This window comes from Globicephala melas, chromosome 10 (genome assembly GCF_963455315.2).
Source record: "Globicephala melas chromosome 10, mGloMel1.2, whole genome shotgun sequence".
NCBI classification, from domain to species: Eukaryota; Metazoa; Chordata; class Mammalia; order Artiodactyla; family Delphinidae; genus Globicephala; species Globicephala melas.
This window is the reverse complement of record NC_083323.1, coordinates 80703888-80727699: the sequence shown is the minus strand read 5'-3', so window position 1 is coordinate 80727699 and position 23812 is coordinate 80703888. Positions and strand designations below refer to the sequence as shown.

At 35.2% G+C, this 23812-nt stretch overlaps 1 protein-coding gene across 3 annotated transcripts in view; it reads right to left on the bottom strand.

The window, feature by feature from the left end:
• Nucleotides 1–3734: 3734 nt before the first annotated feature.
• Nucleotides 3735–23812, bottom strand: part of INTS13 (integrator complex subunit 13) — a 33928-nt gene continuing 13850 nt past the window's right edge. The window contains exons 8-18 of one of the 3 annotated variants that reach the window (XM_060305770.2): nt 23769–23792; nt 22320–22404; nt 18915–19004; nt 18617–18706; nt 17318–17496; nt 16057–16227; nt 15642–15796; nt 15116–15346; nt 11645–11784; nt 5826–5961; nt 3735–5011 (exon numbers count right to left, since the gene is read on the bottom strand). In XM_060305770.2, the coding sequence (XP_060161753.1) occupies nt 4972–5011; nt 5826–5961; nt 11645–11784; nt 15116–15346; nt 15642–15796; nt 16057–16227; nt 17318–17496; nt 18617–18706; nt 18915–19004; nt 22320–22404; nt 23769–23792 (1341 nt within the window). In that variant the 3' untranslated portion in view covers nt 3735–4971. The remainder of the gene's footprint in view (nt 5012–5825; nt 5962–11644; nt 11785–15115; nt 15347–15641; nt 15797–16056; nt 16228–17317; nt 17497–18616; nt 18707–18914; nt 19005–22319; nt 22405–23768; nt 23793–23812) is intronic. The other 2 variants (XM_060305771.2, XM_030830518.3) reach the window with 2 other exon arrangements.

The following is a 23812-nucleotide window of genomic DNA, read 5'->3' as shown; positions in this document are numbered from 1 at the left end:
TTTGAGCCAATGTGTGTCCTTAAAGCTGAAGTGAGTCTCCTGTAGGCAGCATATAGTTGTATCTTGTTGTTTTTTTTTTTAATCCATCCAGCCACTATGTCTTTTAATTGGAGAATTCAATCTATTTACATTTAGAGTACTTATTGATAGGTAAGGACTTAGTAATGTCATCTTTTTTCCTGGCTGTTTTGTATTTCTTGCATTCCTTTCTTCTTCTCTTGCTACCTTCCTTTGTGAACTGATGACTTTCTGAAGTGGTATGCTTTGATTCCCTGCTCTTTATGTTTTGTGAATCTACTGTATATTGTTGCTTTGTGGTTACCAAGAGGCTTACATAAAATATCTTATACATATATCAGTCTATTTTACACTGATAATAACTTAACTTCAATCACATACAAAAACTCTACACTTTTACTACCCCCTTCAAGCTTTTGATGTCACAGTTTACCTCTTTTATATTGTATATTCATTAACAAATTATTGTAGCTATAGTTATTTTTAACACTCTTGTCCTTTAACCTTTACACTAGAGTTAAGTGGTTAATACTCCACAATATTATAGTATTATTCTGAATTTGACCATACACTTACCTTTACCACTACATGTTAATGTTTCTATGTTACTAATTATTGTCCTTTCATTTCAACTCGAAGAATTCTTTCAGCATTTCTCATAAGGCAGGTCTAGCAGTGATAATCCCCTCAGCTTTTGTCTGGGAAGTTCTTTCTCTCTCCTTCATTTCTGAACAGCTTTGCCATATAAAATACTCGTTTGGCAGCTTTTTCCTTTCAGCAATTTGGATATATCATCCCACCCTCTCTTGGCCTATAAGGTCTCTCTGAGAAATCCACTGATAAATCTTTTGGGGGTTCCCTTATAAGTTACTAGCTTTTTCCCCCTTGCTGCTTTTAAGAGTCTCTGTCTTTGATTTTTGACACTTGTATTACAGTGTATTTTGGAAAGGAGCTTTTTAAGTTAATTTTGTTTGATGACATATGAACTACATGTACTTGGATATCCGAATCTCCCCCCAGGTTTGGGAAGTTCTGTCATCATTTTTTTTTTTTTAAAAATTATTTGTTTATTTTTGGCTGTGTTGGGTCTTGGTTGCTGCGCGCTGGCCCTCTCCAGCTGCAGCGAGTGGGAGCCACCCCTTGCCGTGGTGTGTGGGCCTCTCATTGTGGCGGCCCCTCCTGTTGCGGAGCATGGGCTCCAGAGCGCAGGCTCAGTAGTTGCAGCTCACGGGCTCCAGAGCGCAGGCTCAGCAGTTGCGGCACACAGGCCCAGCCGCTCCGCGGCATGTGGGATCCTCCCGGACCAGGGATCGAACCTGTGTCCCCCGCACTGGCAGGCGGACTCCCAACCACTGCACCACCAGGGAAGTCCTGTCACTATTTCTTTAAATAAGTTTTCTGCCCCCTTCCTGCTCTCTTCTTCTGGAACTCCAGTAATTCACCAACTGGCTCTTTTGAGGGCAGCCCATAGAACACTTAGGCTTGTTTCACTCCTTTTCATTCTTTTTTCTTTGTACTCCTCTGACTGGATAATTTCAAAGTTATGTCTTCTGTTTCACAGATTCTTTCTTCTGATTGATCCATTCTGTTTTTGCTGCTCTCTAGTACATTTTCCATTTCATTGCATTCATTGTATTCTTTACCTCAGGAATTTGTATGGTTTATGACTTCCTTGTATTAGACTTCTCATTTTGTTCATGTATTTTTGTCCCTGATTTTGTTGAATTGTCTTTGTTTTCTTGTAGCTTATTGTGTTTCCTGGTCAACAGCTATTTAAAATTCTTTATTGAGTAAATTGCAGATCTCCATGTTTTGGGGTTGTCACTGGAAGATTGTGATCCTTTGGTGGTGTCATGTTACCTTGATTTTTCATGTTTCTTGAAGTTTTGTATTGCTTTTTTTGCTTTTGAAGTAGCAGTCACCTCCTCTAGTCTTTACTAACTGCCTGTAGGAGAGAGATACCTTCTGTCGGCCCTGCTAGGTGTTCAGAGGCTATCTCAGACCTTCTGTGAATACACCTGCTCCACGCTCCTTTCTCCCTCTTGTGGAAAAATTCTTAAGCTTATCTGCCTTCTCTGGATTCTACAATACAGCAGGCCAAGTGCTGACAGCGTCTCTTTGTTTTCCCAAAGGTGGCTAAAGCTCAAGTTTGTAGTTTCACCCTTGCCTGCAGATTTCAATCCAGCTTTCTGCATGTGCTCACTAGCTGTCTGTCAAAGCTCACTCTCACTGCTGCCATCAGCAGTGCACAAAGGGAGCTGGCCACAGCATGGTAGGGGTCTCTGGGTGAGGCATGCAGAGCACTGAGTGTTGTCCATGGGCTAGCTGGGCGGACCCAAGGTGAGGTGTTCCCAGCAGCTGGCGGATGGGCTTCTTGATAGAGTCTACAACACAGTAAGATTCGCATCCCTTTAATGCCCTCTGAGAATCCTATCTGCCACTCTCCCAGCATCTTCCCACCCCCTCCCACCAACCCCCTTGTCTTGTAGCTCACAGTTCAGTACTCTGGATGGGGCAACAAAGAAATAAGCCCCCTTGGCAACATTCCACACAGCTGGGGAAGTTGGGTGCTCGCTCACACACTCTCACTTTCCCCCACAGGAGAAATCATGGGCTGAGCTCTCTTTTGGCCCTAAGCTGTGTCATCACCTTGGAGGAAGGGTAATGTGGGTAAAGTCAAGGTATTTCTCTTATCTACTCCAGTACTTCCAGATGCATATTTTTTTTTACTCCAATGGTGTGCTGAAACCTCTCACCTAGAAATCTGGAGTTCCACAAGGCTCTCATGTCCATGGATGAGTGCCTAAGATAGTGTTTTCCAGGGGTTCCCAGACTGTGGCTGAGAGGGTATGGAGCCTCTTCATGGGCTACTGCAGGGTCCACAGCTGAGACCAAGGTTTGTCTGCCTATTTATCCAACACACAGGTGGTGACACCCTTCCCAGGTCACTTGGCATTGGATGCTGGATGCCACAGCTCCCTCAAAGGCACTTTTGTCCATGGATGGATGTCAAGTTTTTGCTGTTGTTGGGGAACAAGGGGACAAAAATGAGGGACATCTTTTGCTACCATGATACTGATATCAGAATTTTATAACTGAAAGGGCACTTGTTCTCTCTAGAGTCACTTTCATTCCCACAATCATTAAGTCTGGAAGGGTAATAATTTTTTTTTAATTTAAATTTTGTCCACTTATCTTGACCAGTAAATCCTCAATATGGATCCTGTTTTAGAAGAGCCAACAACTACCAGTCATTTTTCTATTTCTGTCCTAAAACAGTCACTTCCACCAAAAGGCTGTAAAATGTATCTCAAGATAAGACCAAGAATATATAGCTTGATGCTCTGTGGGAGGTGGAGGAGGAGCTCAATTTTAGGTGCTCAAAAGGCATCTAGTTAAGCACATAGAATGAGTCTGCTGGACAATCTTAACCACCAACAATATATGGAATAATATAGAAAACGACTTGTACAGTAGTTCAAAATGTAGCCACAGAAACATTCTACCAGTTGGTAGAACACAATAACAGCAGTATATATGCAAAGATAATACTTAAAAATGGAGACTGAAATGTAGATAAGACTGTCAACAAGCATGGCCTTAGCACATGGGAAAGGAGAAAGCACAAATTGAGAGTAAAAAAAGGGTCTTTGAAATGGTTTATAAAGAAAAGATTTTTGAATCAAGAACTACAGCAAGGACTCCTACTTGGTACAAGCTGAATGGGTATCAAGGATAAGACACAAAAGGTCAGAACTCAACCACAAGTAAATATGATCCAATAATTGAGTACTGGGTTACAGCTCCTGAAATCTTGCAAGTCTAGGTGCTAATAAGGCCTGGTCATGCTTTTGAGTGGTGCATATCTAAACACAGTGGTAAGGAATAAAAATGGCTCTAGCTTAGGGGAGAGGGCAGATGCAAGGGCTAAGAATGATACAGGAGTTGATAAAGGAGAACAATGTATATTTCACTGGATTGAAAGCCTGCTGAACCCTTATTTAACCACCAGTTATTTTTTTTTTAATAAAAAATACTGAATCTCTATATTTAAAAAAAGAGCTTTTCCTTCTCTAACAGATACTCAAGGAAAAATGACAAGCCTAGAATTAGCATTTAACATTGAAATAACATGTTTCTTGCAACATGTTATGAGCTTCCAGAAGCAGCACAGGAAGAAGACTCACCAAATATACACCATATAACCATGACATTTCTGAGAGATGAGGAGACCAAGATTCTTTTCTGGGATTAAAACAAGTAACACAGTAACTTTTCTTTCTTCCAAGTCTGCGAAGCAATCTCCTTCATGCTTCTCTTGCAACATGAAAAGTTAAGGAACAATAAGTTTTTAGCATAAAAAGTATATATAACATCATCCAATATGGGTAAACATAAATTTACCCCAACTACCTGAAAACTCTGCTTTTAAGTAGGCAACACACACACAAAACAACTTAAATTAAAATACAAAATAAATAAACAGAAAAACATTATTTCTTGGAAAAGCACTGCATATGCTGCAGGTTCATAGGCAATATTTTATATTAAACATAAATCTCACCCAAATTCTGTTAAAATTTCTTAAAACTGTCAGCCATTATATGAATATTATCTTTTTCCTAAAGGAATACTCCGATATTTTGCATTTCAGATATTTTAAGAGTTTTATTTGGCAAAGAGAAGCCTAAGAATTTTTTAAAAAACATTTCCAGAGGGAACACCCTTTACCATAAAATAAATTTGTTTAATTTGGGAGGACAAATGTATATTTCTGACATATGTGCTAATTTTACAATTAATACAAAAAAGATAAAGTTAGTTGAAATATTTAAAAAATGTAAAAACCAGTCCAGGCAACATAACTATACAATCTTGCTGTAAAAGTTCTTATATCAAATTCCATCCAAAATATTTATGCAATATACTAAATTCAGTTGCTCAAGTCACTCTTCACTGACGGCTGGCTTTTCCATTTTCTGTTGTCTCCATTCTGAAAAATAGGAGGAAAAAATGAGTTGGTAAAATTAACGACCAATACTTTTTCTCCTTATCTAACTATTAAATGAAATTAAAATTTAATATAGCCATAGAAGAGAAGAATGTAAGCACTTTAGAAAATGACTAAAATTAGGGTTCCCCCCCGTTAGTTTAACTTCCTCATTTTGCAAATGAGTGAAAATTGAGGCAGGCCCAGAGGGATTACATGACTTCCCCAAGCTTTCATTTCAAAGGCCACTGGTTTTTTTCCACTATACTGCTCCAAGCAAAACTAAGGAAAAAAATCTCTTCCATTTTGACAAGGATTTATTTCCTCTTCCACTAAAGAAATTCCTTTATCAATACATTTTTAAGAGAATTTCTTCCAAAAAAGATTAAAATAACCATTTAAATTATTTTAGATTTATTCTAATAAATCTTCAATTATTTTTAGATTTATTCAATTAAAATCAATATTCCTAATACTGTATTACTTACTAGGAAAATATTTTCTCCCTGTTATTTTATACAAGAGTCAGTGTTGCATACTATGTTTTCTCTACAATTTTTCCCTCTATGATGTTTAATGAACATTCATGGTTACAATCAATAATATCAGGTCTTTTACAAGTACCAAGAATCAAAGAAGGTAATTTTTTTTCTCTTCATAAGTAACATGTATGAGTCCATAATATTATAAGTAATAAGATAAAAGTTATTATAAGTAATAAAAAAATTGCTGACCACAACAAACAAGCAGCATTTATTTTTCTAAACTTACTATAAGGCAATTAACAAAACTAATTTCTACAATAATGAATACAAACCCATTTTCCTCTTTAAGATGTTGATATAACTCAGCTCTGTTATTAACAGAGTTCAAACGTCCAGCAAATTCCTGATGTTTTCTGGAATTGGCAGTATTGATTCTATTACTCCATAAGGATAATAAGGACACTGGCCCTGGTGTAATATTTGAAAGAGAACAAAGGTAGAATAATTCATTACTTTAAAATTTACAAACTTAACAAATTTACCCCTTAGTCTATTGTTCACTTTATATAATTTAAGCAATATCATCTTCCCTTTATTCTAAAATTTGTATGTGTTTAGGGGTCCCCAAGCCTACCTACTAGAGGTTCAGTGATTTGCTGGAAGGACTCAAATGACTAAACATAAAGTTACAGTCACAGCTAGGAATCATTACAACAGCATAGTAAGGACACACAGCCAAACCAGTGTGGGGAAAAGGCACAGTAGTCAAAAGACTAGAGGAATCCATTTGCAGGTTTTCCATGCTCTCTCCCTCCCATGAGGGTTCACACAAGAGTGCATACTCCCTCCAGCAGCAAAAATGCAGCGATGTGTGTACAATATTTCTGCCAGAAAAGCACATTTAAGATTCCAGAGTTCAAGGTTTTTCTGGGGGCTGGTCACGTAGGCATTCCCTGCCTAACTACAACTACCAAAATTTCAGACTCCCAGAAGGAAAGCAGGTGGTCAGTTCAGATATAAGGCAAAATAACTTCATCATTTGGGGAATGTTTCAAAAGCCATATTCCCAGATGTCAGCCAAGGGCCAAACTTGAAAGCAGGCTTTTCTAATGATAATACCCTCAGACCTGCTATAGTCAACTCTTTTCTGCACAATAGAAAAGGCAAAAAAATTCTCTAACACCATATACAAAAATAAACTCAAAATGGATTAAAGACCTAAATGTGAGACCATTAACCATAAAACTCCTAGAGGAAAACAAAGGTAGAATACTCTTTGACATAAATGATAGCAATTATTTTTTTCTGATCTGATTCCTAAAGCAAAAATAAACAAATGGAACCTAATTCAACTTAGAAGCTTTTGCACAGCAAAGGAAACCATCAACAAAACAAAAACACAACCTACCAAATGGGATAAAATATTTGCAGATGATATGACTGATAAGGGGTTAACATCCAAAATATAAAAACAGCCCTTACAACTCAACATCAAAACAAACAAACAAACAACCTGATTTAAAAATGGGCAAAAGGGGCTTCCCTGGTGGCGCAGTGGTTGAGAGTCTGCCTGCTGATGCAGGTGACACATGCCGCAGAGAGGCTGGGCCCGTGAGCCATGGCCACTGAGCCTGCACGTCCAGAGCCTGTGCTCCGCAACAGGAGAGGCCACAACAGTGAGAGGCCCACGAACGGCAAAAAAAAAAAAAAAAAAAAAAAAAAGGGCAAAAGACCCAAATAGGCATTTTTCCAAAGAGGAAATGCAGATGGCCAAAAGGCACATGAAAAGATGCTCAAATCAGTAATAATCAGGGAAATGAAAATCAAAACCACAGTGAGGTATCACCTCACACCTGTGAGAATGGCTACTGTCAAAAAGAATACAGATAACAAACGCTGGCAAGGATATGGAGAAAAGGGAACCCTTGTGCACTGCTGGTGGGAATGTAAATTGGTGCATCCACTGTGGAAAACAGTATGGAGGTTTCTCAAAAAACTAAAAATAGAACTACCATATGACCCAGCAATTCCACTCCTGGGTATATATCCAAAAAAACCAAAAACACTAATTCAAAAAGATACATGCACCCCAATGTTCATAGCAACATTATTTACAATTGTCAAAATATGGAAGCAACCTAAGTGTCCATCAACAGATGAATAAAGATGTGGGGTGTGTGTGTGTGTGTGTATGTATGTATACATATATACACATACATACAATGGGAGACTACTCAGCCACAAAAAGGAATGAAATTTTGCCATATGCCACAACACAGATGGACTTGGAGGGTATTATGCTAAGTGAAAGAAGTCAGACGGAGAAAGACAAATACTGTATGATATCACTTATATGTGGAATCTCAAAAATACAACAAACTAGTGAATATAACAAAAAAGAAGCAGACTCACAGATAGAGAAAACAAACTAGTAATTACCAGTGGGGAGAAGAAAGGGGGAAGGGTTACCAGTGGGAGGAGGGAAGGGGGGAGGGGGTTAAGAGGTATAAACTATTATGCATAAAATTAGCTACAAGGATATATTGTACAACACTGGGAATACAGCTAATATTTTATAATAACTATAAATGGAGCATAACATTTAAAAATTGTGAACCACTATACTGTACATCTGTAACATATAATATTGTACATCAACTATACTTCAATAAAAATAAATAAATAAATAGATAAATAAAATTATAGCACTCCTAAAAGAAAACATAGAAATAAATCTTTGTGACTTTGGGTTAGCAAAGATTTCTCACATATAACACCAAAAGCACATCATAAAAGAAAAAAATTTATATATTGAACTTCATCAAAATTAGAAACTTCTGCTCTGCAAAAGTCGCTCTCAGGAGAGGGACAATCCACAGACTTGGAGAAAACATTTGCAAATCACATATCCAACATCAGATTTGTACCCAGAATAAATTAAAAATTCTCAAAATTCAACAATAAACCACCCCCCAAACAACCCAATTTAAAAAAGAGCAAAATATCTGAATGGACCTTCGTCAAATAAGATATACAGTTGGCAAATAAGCAAATGAAATGACACTCGCCATCATTAGTCATGAGAAAAATATAAATTAAAACCACAAGGAAATACTACTACATACTTATTAGGAGAGAAAAAAAAATCGTGACAATACCAAGTGCTATCAAGGGTGCAGAACAACCAGAACTCTCACTAACTCCTGGTGGGAATGCACATGTACAGCCACCCAGAACTCTCACTAACTGCTGGTGGGAATGCACATGTACAGCCACCCAGAACTCTCACTAACTGCTGGTGGGAATGCACATGTACAGCCACTTGGAAAAGTGAGTTGGCACTTTCTAATAAAGTCAGTCATATACAGTGGAATAAAAAAAAAAAACTAATGATAAACACACAACACAGATGAGTCACAAATGCATTATGTTCTATGAAATAAGCCAACCTCAAAAGGCAGCATACTCTATGATTTTATTTATATGACATTCTGAGAAAGGCACAATCATAGAGGGAAAAAGACACATCCATGGTTATGAGGGATTGGGGGCAGGGCAGTGTAGGACGAGCACAACTGTTCTATATCTGACTGTGGTAGTGGCTGTTACACAACTGTATACAAGGTCTAAACTCACAGACTGTGTGCCAGAGAGAGTTTATATTACTGCATATAAATTTTCCATAACAACAAAATTAGAAACATTTTTTTCTTATTATAAAACTAATACATATTCATTAGATAAAATGTAGAAAACAGCAAAACATATAAAGAGGGGATAAATCACCCATAATACTACTGCTCTAACAACTATACATATTTTTTTAATGTCAATCTATAGCAATAAAATTACATTTTGGTTTTTCTATTATTGCATTACACAAAGAGAGGCGAACAGATTTTCACCACATCTATAGGGCATGTTTGGAATAGCCCAACCTTCCATGCAGACTACACAGCAAGCACAAAATTCACTTTGGAGAGTCCTAGGAAGTTTCCAAAGCAGATGAAACAGAGGTACAATAAAAGACGCATATCAAATTGCTGATCAGGAGAGACATATGACTTAGGTTGTAAAATAGAATGAAAAAAGAAACAAAAATACCAGTCTTGAATGGAAAGTTACAAGGGCAGGCAGTGATTTGCAATCAAGTTGCTTCTCATACAGGCCACTCTATATAGTGTTTCCAGGATGAAAAGCTTCAGGGATCTGGTTAATTGAATTATAGCTGATATTTCATCTAAGTGACACGCTCTAGTGCGTATGTGTATAAAAATTCCTTTTAAAACAAAGTGGACATCATGGTATGTACGGCTGTGTAACCTGCATTTTAAATTTAACTTATTATACATTAATTCATTAATTTTTTCATTTAACAAGTAATAATTGAACTTCTACTATGAACCAGGGACTGTAGTGGGTGGTAGTGAAAATTTACGACAGTAAATTTTTAAAAGCCCCTGCCTTCGAAATGTTTCAGACGAATAGTAGAGGCAACATATCAATCAATAATGTCAATGTAGTACTCTAAGTGCTACCATAGTATTAATCATGGGATGCAATGGAAACACAAAGAAGTACCTAACTTAATTGTGAAAGGAAGTCCTCAGGGAAGTCTTTTCTGAAAAAGTAGTTACTTAAGTTAAAGTCTGAATGATATACATTAGCAAGAGGAAAGAGTGGGTATTTGTGAAAATAGTTATTCTGGGGCTTTATAAATTCCACCCTATGGACACACCATCATTTAAGTCATTCTCTTGCTAATTCATGTTTCAGTTGCTTGCAACTTTTTGCTACTATAAATAATAATTTTTAGAGTTCTATTTTCCAAACAGTGTTGAAGCATTGCTTAGATTAAACCTAAATTAACCTCATCCTAATCAGCAGTGGCATGTGAGTAATAGAATAATTTACCAATAGACATTTATTTAAATCCCACTATTTTCCAGGTACCCTGGGCAAATGCCTAAAAGACAAATATGATAAGATCTTACCTCTAATTTCAAAGAAATCAGTGAACTGGACAATATTAACATGTATTACAATATATACTATAACAATAGTATATAAAAAAACAAACAATCCCACCTTCTCCCTAGGATGAGCTGCCAATAATTGTAACTAGCTCTGAGGTCTTATGTAAAGGCACAGTGTTAAGAACTCAGTCCTTTGTCATACCATTTCCCATTTACCCTGAAAGAACTGAATTTAGTTTACCTTCAAGATAACTAAAGCCTGCGGTGATTTCAGGCACTCCCAAACCCAAATCCTATCTTTGACTGCTAGAATTCCTCAAGAGGAAATTCAGCTTTTCAGCGTATAACTAAGACATAAAAGGCATTACAATAAAAATATTGTTTGTAATACCTTTACTGAAACCCATTCACAAGACATTTTAATGTATCAATAAATGGGGATATTAGATCCTTCCCTAAGTTCAGTAACAGCTTAGAGAAAAGAGTCTGTCCTCAATAACCTAGCACTTAGTATAGTGTTAGGAACATACACAGATTCAAGTTTATGTAATTAAAATTTCTTAAACCACAGACTTTATAGTAAAAGTGTTTATCTTCCAAAGGCTTCATTAATAAAGCTATGACACTATGTTTCCTTTAAAACTGACAAATGGGACTTCCCTGGTGGCACAGTGGCTAAGAATCTGCCTGCCAATGCAGGGGACATGGGTTCAAGCCCTGGTCTGGAAAGATCCCACATGCCGCAGAGCAACTAAGCCCATGTGCCACAACCACTGAGCCCGCGCTCTAAAGCCAGGGAGCAACAACTACTGAACCTGTGTGCCACAAATGCTGAGGCCCACACACCTAGAGCCCATGCTCCACAACAAGAGAAGGCACTGCAATGGGAAGACTGCACACTTCAACGAAGAGTGGCCCCCGCTCACCGCAACTAGAGAAAGCCCATGCACAGCAACGAAGACCCAACGCAGCCAAAAATAAATTAAAATTAAAAAAAAAAAAAGCTGACAAATGTATTTACTGCCTATATTTTCCAAGGCTGTGAACAAAGGGTCTCCTAAACAACATCAGGAGCAGTGAGTAGCTCTTCCTCACACACAACATAAAAGGACACTGTACAACAGAACTAAACTGGAAAACTTTTTACAAACATAGTTACCGCAGTTCTACCTTACCTTTTGATTTTTCTACTGGTGGAGTTTCATCCATCTCAACAAGAGGCTTTTTATTTGGAGGTTCTGGGGAATCAGGTGAATCTTTGATAATCTCAGCTTCAGCCAACTCTTCTTTTCCACGTTCTAAGATTCCTTTTAATCTGTGAGAGGGACAAATAATAAAAACTTAAAAAGTTTAAATTCTTAGAAATCTGAATGGTTCAATAATTTAACTAGACTTTACATACCAATCAATAAAAGATACCCGGCTCTCACAACATAAGCCTAGGAACAAATCAGAAGCTATACCTCAATTTAAAATCAGGTAAGAGAAGTTAACAAATTTAAACACAAGTTTCCCTTTTCCTCCCTATAATGCAGTAATTCAGTAACGTAGTCAGCGGTAAAATGGGGCTAAAATTATAAAAGAGAATGAAGAAGAATTTATAAAGGTAAAATTTTAAAGGTCAGAAATAATGTGATCTCTGTTGCAACAAAAAGAATAAAATACCTAGGAATAAATCTACCTAGGGAGACAAAAGACCTATATGCAGAAAACTGTAAGACACTGATGAAAGAAATTAAAGATGATACCAACAGATGGAGAGATATACCATGTTCTTGGATTGGAAGAATCAATATTCTGAAAATGACTATACTACCCAAAGCAATCTACATATTCAATGCAATCCCTATCAAATTACCAATGGCATTTTTTACAGACTAGAACAAAAATCTTAAAATTTGTATGGAGACACAAAAGACCCCGGATAGTCAAAGCAGTACTGATGGAAAAAAACAGAGCTGGAGGAATCAGACTCCCTGACTTCAGACTATACTACAAAGCTACAGTAATCAAGACAATATGGTACTGGCACAAAAACAGAAATATAGATCAATGGAACAGGATAGAAAGCCTAGAGATAAACCCACGCACCTATGGTCAACTAATCTATTACAAAGGAGGCAAGGATATACAATGGAGAAAAGACAGTCTCTTCAATAAGTGGTGCTGGGGAAACTGGACACGTACATGTAAAAGAATGAAATTAGAACACTCCCTAACACCATACACAAAAATAAACTCAAAATGGATTAGAAACCTAAATATAAGACCGGACACTATAAAACTCTTAAAGGAAAACATAGGAAGAACACTCTTTGACATAAACCACAGCAAGATCTTTTTTGATCCACCTCCTAGAGTAATGGAAATAAAAACAAAAATAAACAAATGGGACCTAATGAAACTTTAAAGCTTTTGCAAAGCAAAGGAAACTGCAAACAAGATGAAAAGACAACTCTCAGAATGGAGAAAATATTTGCAAATGAATCAACAGACAAAGGATTAATCTCCAAAATATATAAATAGCTCATGCAGCTCAATATTAAAAAAACAAACAACCCAATCCAAAAATGGGCAGAAGACCTAAATAGACATTTCTCCAAAGAAGACATACAGGTGGCCCAGAAGCACATGAAAAGCTGCTCAACATCACTAATTATTAGAGAAATGCAAATCAAAACCACAATGAGGTATCACCTTACACCAGTTAGAATGGGCATCATCAGAAAATCTGCAAACAACAAATGCTGGAGAGGGTGTGGAGATAAGGGAACCCTCTTGCACTGTTGGTGGGAATGTAAATTGATACAGCCACTATGGAGAACAGTATGGAAGTTCCTTAAAAAACTAAAAGTAGAATTACCATATGACCCCGCAATCCCACTACTGGGTATATATCCAGAGAAAACCATAATTCAAAAAGACACATGCACCCCAATATTCATTGCAGCTCTATTTACAATAGCCAGGTCATGGAAGCAACCTAATGCCCAATGACAGAGGAATGGATAAAGATGTGGTACATACATACAATGGAATATTACTCAGCCATAAAAGGAACGAAATTGGGTCATTTGTAGAGATGTGGATGGATCCAGAGACTGTCATACAGAATGAAGTAAGTCAGAAAGAGAAAAACAAATATCGTATATTAATGCATATATGTGGAATCTAGAAAAATGGTACAGATGAACTGGTTTGCAGGGCAGAAATTGATACACAGATGCAGAGAACAAATGTATGGACACCAAGTGGGGAAAGTGGCAGGGGGGTGTTGGTGGTGTGATGAATTGGGAGATTGGGATTGACATATATACACTAAACTATTAGGTAACTAATAAGAACCTGCTGTATAAAAAATAAAGTAAAATTCAAAAAAAAAAACAAAGTGATCTTTGGAAGATACTTCACAATTTTAATTTCTAAAGATATAGACAAAATACTATTTCAAATTACAAATAAGATTAATACATCTACTAGCATTTGTTCCCAAGTTTATGTACTGTGGAAATGTACTTATGTTCCTTAAGGTAGGAACTTAACTCCAAGCTTATTTTGAATTTCATATACTTGAAGATCAGTGGGATCTGAATGAGAATATTCTTTCCCCCCTCTTCTTAAAGCAAGACAATTCTGTTTCAGAAACTCAGCAGCACTAAGGAAGAAGTGAACTTCTAAGGCCAAAGGGAATAAAAGTGTCCTACTTATTTATGAATGAAATAATACACTTTCCAGAATTAGCTTCAAACTATTCGGGTGGGGGAGTTGGAGGGTGGTAGTGGTGAGGGGAATGGATGTGACTATATATGAAATGAGATCTGCCATGAACTGATTAACTTTTAAAAGTAGATAATAGGTAACTTTTTATTCTACTCTTGGATTAAGTTTCAAATTTTCCATAGTAAGTTCTGTTTTTAAGGACTGACTACATTGCCATTGTAATAGTTACCTGGTTCTCTGCCTGATTTCTGGCAAGGAGGTAGAAGATAAAGCCAACTACTGATAATATGTCATGATATTTTTATTTATAGACCTTTATTACTTTTAACGTTTTTTTCCAAATTTAACCCGACATCACTATATAAATCATGAACTGAGGAAAAGAGTGTACTATTGAGGAAGGTTTTCAGAATAGGACTATGATTTTTCATGCTTTCAAGGGTTTCCTATGCCTATTTTTATAATAGCATCTTCCACACTTTGCTGTAAATCGCTCATTTACTTGCCTACCTCTACACAACACTGTACATTCTTCCAGGGCAGGGATCGTATGCCAAATGCCTGGCACATCATGGGCATTTAATACGTATTCACTGAATAAAGAAATAAAACTATGCCTTTGATGTTCATAACACATAAAAGCAACTACTGATACCAAAAATCATGTATTATGACTTTCAGAAGTTAATTAGGAAAAAAATTAAACACTATCTTTGCCCCAATAGTAAAAAAAAAAATCATACCTCTTTAAGGCCAAGAAAAACCTTCCAGACTTGAAGAATGATAAAATAATAGTTATAAAATACAATAAACACATATTAAATGAAGTACTAATAAATAAGGTCTGAATGTTCAAATGTGCTACATGTAGCATGGATTATGCCAAAAGGCACCACAGTGCTATGTTAATTTAATTAAGAAATCACCTCTCAGAATCTTGCCAAGATTTCTCCTGTTCATAATCTTTCACTGCTTTCTCTGACTTGTCCTCTTTGTCCTCCCTTTTTCTTCCTCGTTTCTTTCGTTCTTCTTCTTCTGGGGGTTTGCTCCTACATGCCATTAGACATTCCAAGACTCTTTGATGTTTCTCCGAATTGTTGATATGGGCTCTGACAAGCGTTTCTAATTCATTCCACATGATACGGTACTGTTCATCTCTAAAAGTAAAGATTTAAAATAATGTTCTTACAAAATACTCTTTAAATAATATCCAAGTGTCACTTGTTACTGATAAAGTTAAAAGAAATAATTAAACATGGGTTTCCTTTCTCTTCCAATGGTGCAATTCTAAGTGATAATGTATCTAATTCTGCTATATCATTTCATCTTAATCATATGTATGTGTATATACACACTCCCAAACATATAATTTACATATGGAATAAGTTAGCTCAAAAAACCAGTAAGCATCAAGAAAATGTGATATACGAGAAAGAAAGAAAAAAACCCTACCTTTTAGGGCCTTTTCCTCTTGTACCAACTGTGGAAATAGGTAGAGGATCATTTTTTCTTTCCATATCAACTAAGTTGTATATTGTTTTTTGACAGTTTAACACATCTTCTTCTGTCAAAGATTCTTTCACAATAACACTGGCTAATGGAACTACCTGTTAGATTTAAAAAAAAAAAAAAGAAAGAAAGAAAAAGAAAATCTGTCATGAAAAATAAGTATTGAAGCATCTAGACAGTACTTGAATTGATTTTAAACATCACCATGGAGAGCTAATCTATAACCATCACTTCCATTTTCTATTACTAATTCTTTAACTGTAGCAAACTCTTATATTTCATTCTTTGCTTGATAAATGTTATTTGTAAAGAATATATAACTAATCTAGAAGAAAAACTGAAACTATTTAACACTTACCGCTTGCATGTTAAAGATGGTGGTCTGTGAAATAATCATAGGCCAGTAACGGGTATGTTTTTCTAACTGGTCTTTTGCTCGTTCCAAAGGGATCTCAAGACTTCCATCGATTTTATATCTGGGGTCTAGAAAAGGAGTTAATCTGTTTTCCCTCATAAATTCACCAAAATCCTAATGATAACCAAATAAGATAAAATTAGAAACTATTTTCTAATGTTTCAGTACGGATTACATGTAACAGTCTGTTCCCCTGAGGTCTTCTGTCCTGTGATATGCAACAAAGCATTTTCTCTGACAGCCCGCCCTCCACACACTAATTTCTTCCTTTCTTTTTGAACATGAAACCTATCAGCCTTTATTCAACAGAGATGAAGAAAGCTTCAAACATTAATACATTCATGGTTCTTTCCACTTTTTAAAAACACTCATTTTTCTTCACTTCTATAATTTAACTCTTTTCTATTATATGCAGATAAAAGAATAAGTTCATCACATTAGAATACCATTTTGCTTACTTAAAAATTACCTTAATACAACATCAAAATGTTAATAGTGGTTATCTTTGAATGATGGAATTACAGGTAATTGAAAGTCTTTGTTTTTGCTTTTTTCATAAAAAGAATCTACATTTTCTACAATGAATACTTACTAGCTTTCTCCTTATTTAAAAAATTATGTAAAAATAAAAATGAAAAGCCTAATCAAAAACAATTACAGTACAAAACACTTTGTGGTTTACAAAGTATATTCATATACATCATTCACATTTAATTTTTATAACCACCTTAAAAAGTAGACAGCCATGAAATATCAAAGAAGGGTGGAAGAGTGAAAAATTCAAATCAGAACAATACAATTTCTACTAAAAATAGATAAAATTTCCTTGTATGCACCTCTCAATAATATAAAAATTTATAGTGTTATTTCAAAGTAGCAGAATCCAAACTTTCAAATGTTTATGCTTGGCACTTAAGTTACTAGAAATAAAATTCTACCTAAAATATTAGTTTGAATCAACTTCCATTCTCGCCTATAATTCCAGTGTGTGTCAATGCTATTCAGGTACTTCTCAGCATACACTGAGTATGTAAGGAAGACAACATAGTGATAAACAGCTCTTTTGAGCAGGAAATTCACCTAATTAAAACAATAATAAAAACCCAACTTCTCTAAACTTTTTGTCACAGATCTTAGCATATAATAGGTACTCTATGTACTTGCTGAATGACAGACTCAAAATTTATAGATATTAGAGTCTTACTGTAATCCGGTAGTCTGTAACTCTTCCTCCACACCCTTCACTAATTGAAGGCGGATCTTCTAGAATGGATCGAGAACTGCTAAGGACGTGCAAAAAAATCTCTCCTCCATGGCTACTAAGCATATGACTAATGACTTTGGAACCTGACTTTCGTGGTTGTTCCAATAAAACAGAACGACCTGTCAAAAACAAGATACTCTATCAGTAATGAAATCCCAAGGGCTCTTAGTTCTTCCCTTAAGATTTATGTCTAGATTTTTCATTTTATTTATTGCTCTTCATATTTTAACCAGCATTGCTAAGTGAGTGTATCTGCATATCAAGTCCTAAAAATCTGCATTCTAGCCTTAGCTTTCTCTTTGCTTCTCCAAGCTTACATAGTTACACAGTTTTCCAAAGTAAGTACAGTGGTCTCTGGTATAATGTTTGGTTATATTATTCATTCAATTACAAGTTCATACAAAATTTTTCTCCTGGACATCAAGAAGGAAAGTGGGACAACTCCTATATAACCCTTAGGTTATCAAAGCTACAAACCATTTAGGGGAGAAAGCAAGTCTCAATTCACTTCTACAATACCTCCTTATTGGCACTGTTATTTTAACTACTTGCTACTTTACATGACCAAATGTTATTTAATCTGAACATTACATAATCTGATAATCAAACTGTGCTTAATATAACAATGAAATTAACCTTATGATAAAGGCAGAGTAACTCTTTACAACAGTGGTTCCAAAACCTAGTTATTATAAGAATCATCAGAGGAGCCATCAGAATTTAGATTTAGCAAATGGAATTCAATAATTTTTTAAAAAATTTTTTACACAAGGAAACATCGGATTTAAAGTCATATCTATAAGAATAATATGGTATATTATTGAAAATAACATATTTATTTATAATAAAGATATAGTGTTTAAAGAGAAATAATTCCATATATATTTTGTAATTTAAAATTCAATAGGCCAAGATAAACAAGTCTATATTATTCTATCGTCCAAAAAAAATTAACTTAGACTCTAAATGTCAAATTTTTAAAATAAAAATTCTAAAAAATATATTAAGTAAATTTACTTAGCTACAATAGTGTGAAAGACAAAGTCAACTTATTTTTAAACATTAGTAAAACTGTTAAAGGGTATTTACCATTACATAAATTTAAAACAGCTTTGGGAAATAAAATGGTTAGACTATATTGAAAAAAACAGCTTTCCGAGAATTCACATTTTCACATATTCTCACTAATGATTTCACTTGACATAATCTCAGTCAAAACAATTAAATGATGAAAGTTACCATTTAGAAGAAAATTAGTAAGGCAGGAGGAAGGTCTACTATTTACATCTACAGGTGAAATTCGATAAGCGCCAGTGCAATAGTGTAATTCTGAAATAGAAGAAAACACTGATTTGAAAGAATATAAAGAAATATTTCCACAATTAAAAGAGGAAAAACAAGCAAAAACAAAAGCTTGTTCCTTGATCCTCTAAAACAATGAAAAACAAAAATTCAAAAAGAAACAAATAATCCCTACACAATACTTAAAGAATCTTTTGATTATTATTTTCTCTTTCAATTATTTTTAAATACCTACCAATGTTATTTGTCCTTGGTGTGCACCACTTTAATGTTATTGTTTCTTTAAATGAGCCTTCTCTACTGCTTCCACTTAAGTGGTTATCACCTTTAAAAATAAGTTAGAGAAATAATAACATTACTAAATAATCACAAACTTCAAATGTTTGACAAGATTTCCAAGAGTTTAAGGTCTATAAGAGAAAATACCTCTGAGAGAACATCTTTGTTTAGAAAGTCTCCTAGAAAAATACCAAATTGACTTTGGATATCAGTTATTATTAAAATAAGTACTTTGTTTTCCTCCAAATTTCTCATTAATTAATTTAATCATTTCAGTCACTACACTAAAAATAACAGCAAATTTTTTAAAATTTTAAGAATCTACAACTGCTACCCTCTGACACCATTAAATGATAAAATAACATGGTTATGTAGAAAGCTTCAGGAACCTAAAATGCACAACTCATTGTACTGAATCCCAATAAATTTATTAGAAGAAACATAAAATGAGGAATCTATAAGGTATATATATAAGAAGATGTAACAATGAGCACTTTTTGCCTTAATGGAGTTCAGAGTAAACAGATGTTAAAATAATAATGAACACTGAAGTCTTAAACCCTCAAGGTCATCCAAGAGGGTTGGAATCAACTTCTTCCAAACTCATGTTAACGTTGATATTTTGACCTCTTCCCATAAAAAACAAATGTTCTTAACAGCATCCAGAATGGTGAATCCTTTCCAGAAGGTTTTCAACTTTCTTTGCCAAGATCCATCAGAGGAATCACTATCTATGGCAGTTATAGCTTTATGAAATATATTTCTTAAATAGTAAGACCTGAAAGTCAAAATGACTCCTTGATCCATGTGCTGTGGAAAGGATGTTGTGTTGGCAGGCAAGAAAACAACATTAATCTCATTGTATGTCTCCATCAGAGCTCTTGAGTGAACAGGTGTACTGTCAATGAGCAGTAATATTTTGAAAGAAACCTTTTTTTCTGAGCAGTAGGCTAAATCGTAGGCTTAAAATAATGAGTAAACCATGTTGTCAACAGATGTGCTGTTATCCAGGCTTTGTTGTTGTACTGATAGAGCACAGGTGGAGTAGATTTAGTGCAATTCTTAAGGGTCCTAGGATTTTCAGAAGGGTAAATAAGCTTTGGCTCCAATTTAAAGTTACCAGCTGCATTAGCCCCTAATAAGAGTGTCACCCTGTCCTTTCAAGTCAGGCACTGACTTCTCCTCTCTAGCCATCAAAGTCCTAGATGACATCTTCTTCCAATAGAAGGCTGTTTCATCTACACTGAAAATCTGTTTAGTGCAGCCACCTTCATGAATTATCTGACCTAGATCTTCTGGATAACTTGCTGCAGCTTCTATATCAGTACTCGCTGCTTCACCTTGCACTTGTATATTATGGAGACAGTTTCTTTCCTTAAACATCATGAACCATCCTCTGCTGGCTTCAAACTTTTCTTCTGTACCTTCCTCACCTCTTTCAGCCTTCACAGAATTGAAGAGAGTTAGGGCCTTGTTGTAGATGAGGCTTTGGCTTGAGGGAATGTTGTGGCTGCTTTGATCTTCTACCCAGACCACTATAACTTCCTCTATATCAGCAATAAGGCTGTTTCACTCTCTTATCATTTGTGTGTTCACTGAAGTAGCACTTTTAATTTCTTTCAAGAATTTTTCCTTTGCATTCACAACTTGGCTAACTGTTTGGTGCAAGAGGCCTCGCTTTCAGTCTATCCTGGCTTTTCAACGTGCCATCCTCACTAAGCTTAATCATTTCTAACTTTTGATTTAAAGTGAGAGACATTTCACAGCAAAGGAAACCATAAACTAAACGAAAAGACAACCAACAGAATGGGAGAAAATATTTGCAAATAATGCGACCCAACAAGGGATTAGTCTCCAAAATTTACAAACAGCTCATGCAGCTCAATATCAAAAAAAAAACAACCCAATCAAAAAATGGGCAGAAGACCTAGAGACATTTCTCCAAAGAAGACATAGCTTCAGCTGGCCAACAGGCATATGAAAAGATGCTCAACATCACTAATTACTAGAGAAATGCAAATCAAAACTGCAATGAGATATCACCTCACACTGGTCAGAATGGCCATCATCAAAAAATCTGCAAACAATAAATGCTGGAGAGGGTGTGGAGAAAAGGAAACTCTCTTGCACTGTTGGTAGACATGTAAATTGATACAGCCACTATGGAGAACAGTATGGAGGTTCCTTAAAGAACTAAAAATAGAGCTACTACATGATCCAGCAATTTCACTCTTGGGCACATATCCAGAGAAAACCATGGTTCGAAAGGATAAATGCACCCCAATGTTCACTGCAGCACTGTTTACAATAGCCAAGACATGGAAGCAACCTAAATGTCCAGTGACAGAAGAATGGATAAAGAGATGTGGTACATATATACCATGGAATATTACTCAGCCATTAAAAAGAATGAAATAACGCCATTTGCAGCAACATGGATGGACACGGAGATTACCATACTAAGTGAAGTGAGACAGAGAAAAACGAATATCATATGATATCACTTATATGTGGAATCTAAAAAAATGATACAAATGAACTTATTTACAAAACAGAAACAGACTCACAAACATAGAGAATGAACTTATGGTTACCAGGGGGGAAGGGAGGGGGGAGGGATAGATTGGGAGTTTGGGATTGACATGTACACACTGCTATATTTAAAATAAAATGCCTTTCCATGAAAAAAAAATAAAGTAAGAGATGTGCAACTCTTCCTTTCTTAGAGGCCACTGTAGGGTTATTCACTGGACTAATTTCAATATTGTTGTGTCCCAGGGAATAGGGAGGCCCAAGGAGAGGGAAAGAGATGGGGAATAACCAGTCAGTGGAGCAGTGAGAACACACACAACATTTATGGAATAAGTTCTCTGTCTTATATGGGTACAGTTTGTGGAACCCCAAAACAATTTACAAGAGCAACATCAAAGATCATTGATCACAGATCACCATAAGAAAAATAATGATGAAAAAGTTTGACGTACTGTGAGAATTACCAAAATGTGACACAGAGACATGAAGTGAGCAAGTGCTATTGAAAAAATGTCACCAAAGATTTGCTCAACCCAGGTTGCCACAAACATTCAATTTGTAAAAGAACGCAACATCCGTGAAGCACAGTAAAGCAAAGCATGATGAAGTGAGGTATGTCTGTATTTGTTCCATTAGCCTAGTCTTTCCCAAAGTAAATCCAATAGAACACTAGTTCCATGGCCATTAATGGGTGATATTGTCAGGTAAGTTTGGAACGGGATGAACTAAAGTCAATCAGGTTTATTTACTCAAGAACTTCTCAAAGCTGTTAGTATGCTTTCATATGTTAGATCTTACAAAATAGTATTTTCCAATGTCTCTTACTTACCACTTTTCAGAAAATCTACATGTGCATCTTTGTGATGAAGTAACTCCACATCGTAATTGGCAGATGTGTTAGCATGTTGTTCTTCCTTAAAGCAAAATTTAAAATAACTTGGTTTTGTTTTTAAAACAATGAAGTAATTATTCATTTTGCTTAAAGTGAGATCAAATATACCCAACAATAATTAGCTATAATAAGGGGATAGTTTGCTCAGTAATTAATCTATTTAAAGATGCAATAATTTTCCACAGCAATATAAACTATATTAAAAAACTACTGGCTACATATCAGTAATAAAGTAGTGATTTTTCTTATGTTATGTCAGAATTAACATAGATGGTTCATCTAGAAATTTTAGAATTTTTTTTACTCTGAATGCATTGTCCTGCCAATACTTTTTATACACAAATATGTAATTGAAATAGTTTACTCAATGTAAAATAGTTGATTGAAGGAGGAAATAGCATCTTTAAATACCTATAGTAAATTAGCAAGCACCAATTATATAAAATAGCAAATACAGACTAATATACAAGTTTAGTAACTTGTCCTCACTAAACAGTAAATAGAAACTTCAGTATTATCTATTTACAAGAAAAAGACAAAGACTGAGGAGTCACACCAGTAGCACACAAATATGGTCAAATTTAAAAAGCAAGGTATCTGTCACCCTCAGAGTATTTTTCTTATAACTCACGAAATTATATTAAAATACGTCTAGCATGCTATTTTAGTTGTTCACTGCTGCCTCACCTAAACTGTTCTACTGGTTAAGGCTATAATTTCTATTAAAGAGCCAGCCAGTGGTATAAGGAGGAAATCAATAATGAAAAGATTACATTTCTCATGCAATTTAGTTTTCATCATATGGTGGCAAAAAAAATGAAACTGGACTTATAAGAAAGCTAATTTAAATTTTTAGATATACTGGCTACTTTATATTTGTAAATATAATCAATACAATTAAATGTAACTCCCCTCAGTAAAAATTCATTTGAAGCTTTCTATGGCCCAGACATTGTGCTGGTCTTAGACAACTAAATAACATAATGAAAATGACAAGACAGTAACAGATTCCTAAGAAAATCCATTAGTAAAATCATAAGACTCATATGTTTTTCAGCTAGAATCATAAACTTGTTTAAAACTATAAACTATTTTTCCCTAGTTAGACCTATTAGTTACAAACACCTTTATACTGGGTAGGCAAGAACAAAAATATAAGAAAGAAAAGATCTACTAGAACACACAAAGTGAGTAAAATCTAATAACAACTGTCAGGAAAAGAATCACAGAAAAAGTAATCATTTCAGATAGAAATTATATTTTGATGAAAGTAATGAGAACAAAATTAAAAACAAAAAAGCTGATACAGAATGTTCTTATTAGGAAAAAAAAAATACAGCACTTTGTTCTGTGATCCTTTCTTGTTGCTTTTCATTATTTACTAACCTGGTCAAAGACACTGAATGTGTGCTAGCAAAACAGAAAATATG